This window comes from Mastomys coucha, unplaced genomic scaffold (genome assembly GCF_008632895.1).
Source record: "Mastomys coucha isolate ucsf_1 unplaced genomic scaffold, UCSF_Mcou_1 pScaffold13, whole genome shotgun sequence".
NCBI classification, from domain to species: Eukaryota; Metazoa; Chordata; class Mammalia; order Rodentia; family Muridae; genus Mastomys; species Mastomys coucha.
In genome coordinates this window covers 58,910,997-58,921,710 of record NW_022196895.1, presented here as the reverse complement: position 1 = coordinate 58,921,710, position 10,714 = coordinate 58,910,997, and the positions used below count along the sequence as shown (strand labels likewise).

The following is a 10,714-nucleotide window of genomic DNA, read 5'->3' as shown; positions in this document are numbered from 1 at the left end:
CACACACACACACCAACCCACCCACACCTCACACACACACACACACACACACACACACACACACAGAGTGGATGAAGCAAGAGAGCTCTAACAACTTCACACATTACATACATGCATACATACACACATACATACATACATATGCATTCACATTCTGGGTGGATGGACCAAAGCTCCAACCAACTTTACATACCTAAACATACACACATATTTGGTAGATGGAATAAACTCCAACAAGCAGGCTTCAACAACTTTATTTTTTCTCTTAGACTTTTTATACCACCTAAGACAGAGTTCTCTATGTAAGAAAAATATTACCTCATAGCCACAAGTTACATATTCTCTAAAAAACAATTACCACAAAGATAAATTCTTTAAAAACAGATTAAAATCATTACACAAAAGAAAATTACAACAGGATTATTGATTATGTATTCTTCTTTTGAAACTCATACCTAACTAAATATTTCCCATCTGTCTTTCTCTTCACCACTCCAATATAACCTCAGAGCAATAATTCTTTTGTCATTGATTAGCAAAGTTTAAGCAAGCCAGTCTATAGTAGCAAGTTATTTCCTATGTTTAGCTGACGACGACGACGTGTACTTACCAAGAAACAGATCATCATCTATCTTGTGTCTTCTCTTTGAAGTCTTGTTTGGCTAAACTTGCTAATCATCTGGTCTCTATTCTTATACTCAGACATATTTACTCTTTATTCACAACACTGTCTTTTCATGGTCCTGAAACAGATGGTCCTACCTCTAGATCACCAACAAGATCTAAGAACTCAGACCCTACCTAGAATGAACGCTTTCTTTGATCATTAGCTTGTCCCAAACCTATTTTTCTCTTCCAAGTACAATTCCGTACTTGTAAGCTGTTAAAGCTCACAATGCTCCTTTTCGAACCTGTGAAGCCCTTCTTTACTATTCTACAAGGGAGGGGACATGCTCTGCTCTTAATTCTAACTTTATCATATCTTTCAGGGAAAACAACTTAAACCAACTCCTTATACTTTCTAGCAATAACTCTAACTTCTTATAACTATTTAAATCAAACTAGGAATTCTGTAAAATCACTCATTCATCTAAACAATATTATCTTATGAAAGTTCATCTTCATGATTACCTTCAGGAAGAGTGCACAACACAGTGGGTTATCACCCAGGAGTAATCACACCAGGGCAGTGAGGGTCTCCCCAGGCCCAATCGCAGCATGCCAGATATATGAAGGCTATAGCCATGACAAACATGAGAAGGCACATCAGTAGCCACAAGCAATCCTGGGACGAAGCCCCTGGAGCCGTGCCTCTCCAAGGTACACCCATCACAGCTGTGTAAGTGGTGGGCGATTTCCCGGAAGCTCACTTGCCCACTGCAGTTCCTCCTGCATGGTGTGTGTCTTTGGAATTTTCTTCAAATCTTGTAAGATCCTTGAGCAGCCAAGCAAATGTGATTTAGGAAAAAACAGAAACCAAATCACGTCACGTGCACTGAGCAATTTTCCTGGGAGAAATGGCAAGATCTTCAGACTGAGTAAAGGGTAGAGACAGATAAAGGCTACATGTGTGTCGGGTGATGCAAGTTGTCTACAGGTGAACTTAGGAAGCGAAACAAACACGCATGCCTATGATAGGAACAAGCAGGGATGCTTCTTGATGGCTACACTTTGCACAAGGCAGAGGAGAGGGAGAGGGCAGAGTGGAAAATGGCTTTACCAAGGAAGAGGAAAAATCAAGGCCTCTCGAAAATCTGAAGTCTGAGGTAGCTTTTCTGTAGAAACATCAGTATAGTCGCACAGGAAATCACAATGCTGTTAGTAGACATGTTAGTTTGGGCAACAAAAAGGCAAATAAGTTCAGAGGATTGACCAAGAAGAGTACAAGAAAAGGGGCTCCAAACTGATTCTAGTGTCATTTCCACTGCTATGTGTAGCTGTAAATTTTTAACCCAATTTACCCAATCAATGAATTCACTACTCAATTAATTGGTGTACAAGTGACTCGCCTAGATTGGGCAGATCTACCACTACACTACTCTATTCCCATCTATTAGATCCCATATGACTTGCGATTTCTCCAAGCCACATGCTTCAGCTCCATCTTCCTTCCACCTTGTCCTCCTCCTTAGTTGTCCTTCTCTCCAGTCTCCTCCCCCATCTCCTCTCTCCCCTTCTCCCACAAACTTTTCAGCTCCACCTTCCCTAAGGTTCACAAAGCACCTGTATACATGATTCGATTCACACCTCATGTGCAGTGCTTTCCAGGAGAGGAGAATTAGCATCAAAATACAAGACCAGTGGGAGGCAGAGGCAGGTGGATTTCTGAGTTCAAGGCCAGCCTGGTCTACAGAGTGAGCTCCAGGACAGCCAGGACTACACAGAGAAACCCTGTCTCGAAAAAATATATATATATACAAGACCAGGGCTATCCACAACAGCTATGTACAGTACAAATAGAAGGTGGGACTAAAGAGAAAGCCAGACAGGTATGAGACATTGGCCCCAAAACTATTAGAGGAGGATTAGTGCTGGAACAAAATAAGGGTGTAGCTGCTGGTTTCTGCTACAATGAGTTGGTGCTGACTGCTGCAAAGATAGGCTGGTTGGCTTGGTGAATAGAGGAAGAGGGGGTAAGTGTTACAAGCTAAGAGGAGGTCTGCTGTGGCTTGTGAGGGAGAGGGCAGACATAGTGTCCAGAAAGCTTCCTGCTTTTGTTCTGTCCTCTTCGACAGGCTTGAAGACCTCGGGCTGAAGCAGTTTACTGTGGCTGAACTGTTCACTCGCATATTCATCCCCACGTCCTTTTTGCTGGTCTGCATCCTACACCTCCACTACTTCCATGATCGGTTCCTGGAACTCACAGACCTCAAGTCCATCCCCAGCAAAGAAGATAACACCATCTACAGGTGAGCAAACCGGGAGGAGAGGCCACTCCCTCTGTGTCCTTGGAATGCTGCTTCAGCTAGAAGACAAATCCATCACACTGACTTGGACTTTAACCTGATCTTGAATTTCTCACTGATGATGATGATGATGATGATGATGATGATGATGATGATGATGATGATGATGATGATGATGATGATGATGATGATGTGTGTGTGTGTGTGTGTGTGTGTGTGTGTGTGTGTCCCATGCAGCAGAGCCATGAGACTCCCCAGCATACTTGCTGATTGCCATGTAAACTTGCCCTCATGTTTATAGGGAGGACAACACAAACTCTCCTATGTCACTCCTATTTCCTTTACTGATAATCAGTGCTTGAAAATGAGTGGTTGTTAGAACTGAAGGAATTCCATAGACAAATTATAGGAGAGAAAAAATACCCTCAGTGATACTTGTCAATTATTAGAAAATATCACGACTTGATCATTTTTGACACTACTAAATACCTATTGCTAAAACTATTATTGAATTCTGACAATATGCATGCTGAATTTAACTATAAATATTCAACAACTTTTCAAAAGTCACATTCAGAGAATTTAGAAACATATTTTAAGCTTGGCATGGTGACACATGCTTATAACCCCATCACTTGAGAGGCTGACAAAGGAAGATATATAGGCAGCCACAAGTTCAAGGCCAACCTAGAATACAAAGTGAATTAAAAGAAAAACAAAGGTATAACAGAGAGAGAGAGAAAGAGGAAGAGAGAGAGAGAGAACAGAAACAGAGAGATAGAAATACAGAGAGAAACAGACAGGGAGGAAGATGAAGAGAATAGAGAAATCTTTTCATTTGTAAGATTTAACTGTTGATCACTACTAGATGGCTTAAATCTTATTTTATTTTATTTTGTTCCCAAAGCCCTCTCTTCCCTTCAAATTTCTTCTTTTTAAATTTCTTCCTGTTTGTGGAGACTTTCTGTCACTATTATTCTTGTTGCCATGTGTCTGGGTTTTCTAATATATAATCAAATAAGATGTAGAATATAATTTGTACAAAAGAGTAAATATTTTCAGGACCACACTTTTACTGAGCACAAAAGGCTCAAAAAAGGTTTTATGAAATGAATTGCCTGTGCTGGCTAGTTGAAGTTAACACAAGCTAGGGCCATCTGAAAAGAGGGAGCATCAATTGAGAAAATGCCTCCATAAGGTCAGGCTGCAGGCAAGCTTGGAAGAGCATTTTCTTAGTCAGTGATTGAAGGGGAATGGCCCAGCCCATTGTGGTTGGGGCTATCTCTGGGCTGGTGGCCCTGGGTTCCATAAAAAGCAGACTGAGCAAGCCATGAGGAGCAATCCACTAAGCAGCATCCCTCTGTGGCTTCTGCATCAGTTCCTGCCTCCAGGTTCCTGCCCTGCTTGAGTTCCAGCCCACACTGATTTTTAGGATGAAGTCTAATACAAAACTGTGAGTGAAAGAAAACTTTTCCTCCCCCAAGTTGCTTTTGGTCAAGGTGTTTCATCACTGCAATAGTAACCCTAAGACACCAAATGATTTAGACCGAGGATGTATGTGAAACCTGAGTTTAGCCCAACATTCCCTCAAAGCACACATGTACTGCCATGCCTATCATGCAGGTTCTGGGAAGGGTTGCTGCCCAGGACCAATGTATGCCCCCTTCTTTCTACAGCTATAGCTTGTCGATTTGCTAAGAAACAGCAGACCTAAACAACCCCTTCGAGATCACTGTTCCCTTGATTTCTGCTTGTGGCTCAGCCCTGAGCATTCCCTTAGTAATGACTTCTGCAAGAGAGGGGAAGGTATTGAAGGGTTAGATGGGATTTCACCTTAAGGTCTGAGAAACAGTTTCCTAGGACTTTAGAGAAATTAAATAACTCTGGTATCACGAGGTTTTCTGAGAAGAGCATTCTATAGAAGTTACAAAATTTGAATTCAAATATTTAGCATAATCAGCATCTTTTCAAAATTCTCTCATATTTTTCTTACTCATAATTTTCATCTCACTGCAGCTTTTTTTTTTTTTTTTTTTTTTTTTTTTTTTTTGGTCTTGAGTCTTAATCAATGACCACATTAAAATCCAAATGATGAAGGAAGATAAATATCTTCACAGATGGGACTGACTTCCCTGCTTGACTTCTCTTCCTTCTTTCCTTTTGGGTGTTTTATGAAAACTGGCTGCAGATGGAGGTTGATGGACTCTTGTAGTTGCTGAGTTAATTGCAGAACTATGGTTTTTTGTTTGTTTGTTTGTTTTTTGGTTTTTTTGTTTTGTTTTGTTTTTTGTCCTGTCAAGTCAAGGTTTTTCTGTATAGTCTGGCTGTCCTGGAAGTCACTCTGCAGACCAGGCTGAGAACTATGTCCTTTATTGGTATATCCCATTGTTCTCTTCCTGTCTTGTACAGCCTGGTATGCGTGTAAGTTTGCACATATTCAGTGTGGACAAATAACACTTGTGTTTGAAGTAGAATTTATTACTGTTTAAACTTACAGAACTTTTACTTAGAATTATAGAAAGAAATTATGTCATACAAAAGAAAAAAGATTATAATTCCTCAGTAGACAATCTCAAGAAGTATCATTTTACTTACTGACAATGTACAACAGAACAATAATGTAAGTTACATGATAACAATTTTCTATGACTTTTAATTACGTTGATATCATTACAAGTTATCTTTGACTCATGTTAGAAAGTACTTTTTAAGCTTAAGTTTTAAAGACTCTAAAGGAAATATATTGATTATGGTTCACTTAGAATTCCTTTAAAATCTGAAAAAGGAGCAAAAGTTAATCTTCAGATTCTAATTTTCTTTGATAATGTGTAGCTTAAAAATCAAGCATCCCTGCTTTTTAATGAGGTATGGGATGGAGGGCAGAGGCTGAAAGGGTATGGGATCTTTGAGCATTTTCCTGAGTATGTCTAACTTCATGTTGCTCCTGAATCTTGCTGTCTGGACTCCTCCTCAAGGCACAATCTGTGTGGATGGTACACCTTCCTAAAGCCTAAGTGACAGTCTACTCCTCTGTCACTTCTATCTAACAGTCTCCTCTTTCTCTCCCACCTGTCTCCTACTGCATCCTTGGGCTTCCATCCCTCTACGCAGCCATGCCAAAGTCAATGGTCGTGTGTACCTAATAATAAATAGGTGGGTATGCTGACATTCTCTCTCTCTCTCTCTCTCTCTCTCTCTCTCTCTCTCTCTCTCTCATTTAAAAATGGTTTCTTCGTATGTTAAACCCTTTGCTGCTTTATAAATGACGAGCGGTGTCCTCAGATAATGGACAGTGGCCTCAGGTATGCTGGTGGACGCATATTGCAAACCAAGCCATTTGGTGGTGATACCAAATGGTGCTGTGCGGTGGCTGTGGAGGTGCTCCGGGGTCTTCAGCTGGTGCTCAGCATCTGACTTTGGTTTCATCTTGTAAGTCCCTTTGACTTTGTCCTGGACTTGCCAGAGCGTTTGACACCTCACTGATCATGTCATGGAGAGCTCAGCTCAAGAACTGCCTCCTCTGTACAAGTCCCATCAATGCAGCATCCTGCTGACACCGGTCTGCCCTCCCTCTGGATTCCTGCTGCACCTTCTCGGGCTGCTTTCCTGACACTTTTCCTGCAGAGCCCTGCTTGTCTTACCTTGCTAAAGGCATACATACGCCCCTTGGGTCTGGATGCCCTGTGCCATACACAGGAGTCTTCCTTCCCATCACTGAACCCTCAGCCTTACTCACTAGCCGACATTTGGGAGGTGCTTCCTGAGTGAAAGGAAAATGGCCACGGTTTGTGCTTCAAAAACAAAACAAGACAAAACAAAATGGCAAACAAGCCTCCTCCCATAAAAACCCCAAAGTATCAATTTCCAAAGACAATTCTACTAGAAAGATCGTAATATTAGAGACAGATCTTTTACATCCCTCCATTTCACAGCGTGTCCCCACACCACAATCAATACAAATATGGTCACTAGCTGGCTAGCTGTCCCCTGGCTGGGGAGCAAAGAAAAGCAATAAACATTAGCACTGTGCTAGGGCTGTCTGGAATCTTCTGGAAGCCAGAGTGAGAGAAAGTCTCAGCTCAGGGTTTTTGCTGATGGGTAGAGAATGGGAAGCTCTCTAGTTAGGGATCTTCACCCTCTGGTTATATCCCCTGTGTCCAAATAAAGGAGCACTCTGCTTGATGCTCCTCAGAAAGCATGTGCCATTCATTTTATTAGGAGATGCTCTGTAAAGATTCAGACTCACCCCAAATAACTAAAATCCACAAATATCTCAACTTTACCATTCCCCCTTTTCCCAGTGAAATCTCTCATTCACAGAAAGAGCTTGGAGAAAGGCTAGCGTGCCCCCACCCCAAGGAAGCATTAATCAAACCCGCCTGACTCTTGTTTTAAACCATGAGCTTCAGAATATTACCTTTTGAAGTGTGTCCAAATTGTAATAGGACCACCTACTCAATTAGAACAGTAGAGTAAGCACCTTATTGCATAATTTATTTAAGTCCAATGTTGTTTTATAAGGAGAAAAATGTACTTAGGAGAGCGAGTTTCTGAATTTCAAAAAAAGACATATATCAACATAAGGGCTGGTAGACATTACCTTACACAAAGTATGTGGTAAAAGAAGACAGCATGGGCTGGGTCACTTGGGGAAAAAAATGAATAATATGATTAAATTGTGGGAAATTTTCCAATTATAAAGTTGGCAATGAGCTCATTCTTTTTGTGGTCTATAAGCAAAGTCACGTGCAACCTTGCTTGGATTCTATTCAGAGAAATGAGTACCATACGTATAAGGTGTGACACTAAACTCACAGATCAACTGTTCCTCTGAGAATCCAATCATCTAGAAGTGCTCTGAGCTCTGAGGAACATATCAGGTACCTCTAATACTGTGAACACTTCCCCATTCACAGCACATCCCCTCTCCTCACTTCCAGGGTTCCTTATCCCAGTGAAAGGGATGCATGCAAGGAGTATTTCCCACATCCCCAATGAGGATAATCCTCATTCACAGAATTTAGACTGAGGGATTTTACAATGGCAGAGTTCCAGCTTTCCTGAATGGAAACTAGCGTAAGAGGCAGCTTTTCAAAGTCAAGTCCAGGGACTAAATGAAACCTCCTGGTCTCTCAAGCCCCATCATTTGTTTCATTGAAAAAAAGTGTCTCTGGTTCCCAGAATGCCCTCACTAACGTTCAGTGAATTGTGGAGTGAAAATGCATGAGGCTGAGGCATAGGGCAAGATGGCTACCTTCCCCAGAGCACACACTTAGGATGAAGTGAGGTACAGGTCAAATAGGGTATGCACTGAGCCTATACAGGGAAGAACTGGATGAATAAATGAAGAGACATTGCCCTCTGTTTCATCAGTATGTGAAGACTATCACCTTTTTTTTATTATTATTATTCTAAAATCAATAGTGAGAAGCCCTTAGCTTAGGGTGTGAATCTCACTCATTCCCCCACCCACCCACATACATACTCATGCATACACACATGCACACGGGTGGATAAATAAACAGCAAGGGCATAAAGACAGCTGAAAAAAAATGTCAAGAGGTGAAAATGAACTTCTTGTGGAAACAGACATGTGAGCTGGTTTGATATCAGGAAGCGGAAGGCTCTCTTAACCCATCCCACATCTATCTGGTGTTCCAGACAAGAGTTAAGTCCTCTTTCTGGACATTAAATACTCTTCTGTACTCGGTAAAGAATGACAAACATTATGCACCCTGAAGTTTCAGGGACTCTCGAGCTGGAGTGAACTTTGCTGACATTGACTTTTCTGCGGACCAATCCAGCTGCTCTGTGTAGCGGAGGGCAGTCCATTCAGCCCTCAGCCCTGTGTTTGCAGTTCAAGACCTGCACACCAAACAGTGAGCAAGCATGAAGGACAGACTCCCTAAAGAGACACAGGGCTTTTTCCTTGAGAGAGATTTTTTTAAATATACAAACGGGCAGGCAGCAGAATCATCAAGTTTAGCATAGATCCCCTGTCTGTTACTGAGAGGACCCCTGTAAGAGCACACGCACACCCCTGCTTTTTCACTAGGTTAAGCTTAGGATGCGGATGACCACACCCAAACATGAAAATCTCTCTTTAGACGATAGTTCTTTGCCTTCAATTTTTCTGTGTAACTACTCCTCATAGGAATCATTCATAGAAAGTTCTTCGATTTCCAAAATATCCTTTGGAGTAGGCCCAGTTGTTCCCACCCTACAGACCAGCAGACTGAGGCTTAAGGAGGCAGGCCCAGTACTTTGCCCAGCCATTGGTAGAAACTCTTCCAATGGGGATTCTGCTCCAGGCTTTCTGCTTCCTACATCCTGGGCTTTTGGCATCCTCAATTGATTTTATTCTCAAAATCTGGTATGATAAAGATAAAAAAATGAGAGAGATGAAAAAGATTACCCAGCTTTTTTTAAGCGACATGCCCCAACCAATCAGGCATTTAAAATATTTTCATTGTGCATATCGCACGTGCACACATTTCCCTGAATGTGTAATAAAAGATAACAACTAACAAAATTCTCAGAGGGTCATCAAGCGCCCCTCTTCCTTTTGTGCCAGCCATCATATGCCTGAGGTTACACTATCCCAAGGGATACCGGGATGCCCCGCCCCGACCCCATCTTTCTTCGTGGATGAAATCAGAGCGCAGGTAACACATGGAGGAGCCCGGATCTCTTCTGCTTTCAGACATATCTGGCCTGGACACTTTGTAGAGAAGCGTTTAGAAGTCAGTGTAGAACTACTTCCAAAAGATTCATTCCAGTCTCTTCCTCCACATCAGTGATTTAACTGGTGTCTCAGCATGCCATAGCTACGCTACGGTAATTCTGGGCATCTTTGCCTAGGACATTTTGCAGTGTGGTCCTTGTAGTGGCTTTAGAAATAGACTTGTGACTAGGAGTTACATTCTATAATTAGCAGGGAGTATTAGAAAGGTGTCATTTCAGTTCAAAGTTTATGCTGTCTTTAAAATGTAATCCAAGGCTGGGCAGTGGTGGTGCATGCCTTTAATCCCAGCACTTGGGAGGCAGAGGCAGACAGATTTCTGAGTTCAAGGCCAGTCTGGTCTACAGAGTGAGTTCCAGGACAGCCAGGGCTACACAGGGAAACCCTGTCTCGAAGAGAAAAATAGTGTGACTAAAAAGTAATCCAAGATCACAGCTCTACAGCCTAAATGGCCAAAGTCTTTGTCCAGATGGCAGATGTCCACCTGCTGATAAAATGCAGGCCTGCCGCAGTTCCTGTTACCAGCCTGCTACTTCACTCAAACATGTCTCCTACAAATGTCATGTATGTGTCAGACCCTGAGTAATCGATGTTATCCATGATGTGAATGCACAGTAGTGCTATAGGAAAAAAAAACTGTTTCATTTTTTAAAACTACCCAACTTTGCAGAAATAGAGAAGGCGAGTTAAATTGCTTAAGGCAAGAAAGTATGATTTCAGCATAGTCCATCCCGAGCTACCCCCTTAGGCTGAACTCTGCTTGGACACTCCTTCTGCATTAAATTAGCAGTTTGCTCCTGGCATATTGTATGAACCTGATTGACCTCTATTTAAGAGAATATCATTTTTATGATACTATCTAAAAGCCCAAGGGCAATATAGACTCAATACAGCATCTTCAAACCACAAGTGTGTCTTCAAGCATCATATTAATGACTAATGACAATAGCTCAGATTTTGTCCAAAGAATCCTACTTATTTGATAGAAACTTAACTAAATTTAAGGAAACTAGCTGGGCAGTGGTGGCGCACGCCTTTAATCCCAGCACTTGGGAGGCAGAGGCAG

General features: G+C 41.8%; 1 protein-coding gene across 9 annotated transcripts in view; it reads left to right on the top strand.

The window, feature by feature from the left end:
- Nucleotides 1–10,714, top strand: part of Piezo2 (piezo type mechanosensitive ion channel component 2) — a 388,432-nt gene that overhangs the window by 299,055 nt on the left and 78,663 nt on the right. For 6 of the 9 annotated variants that reach the window (XM_031365850.1, XM_031365854.1, XM_031365849.1 and 3 more), the window contains 2 exons: nt 2,736–2,909; nt 6,018–6,059. In XM_031365850.1, the coding sequence (XP_031221710.1) occupies nt 2,736–2,909; nt 6,018–6,059 (216 nt within the window). The remainder of the gene's footprint in view (nt 1–2,735; nt 2,910–6,017; nt 6,060–10,714) is intronic. The other 3 variants (XM_031365853.1, XM_031365855.1, XM_031365851.1) reach the window with 1 other exon arrangement.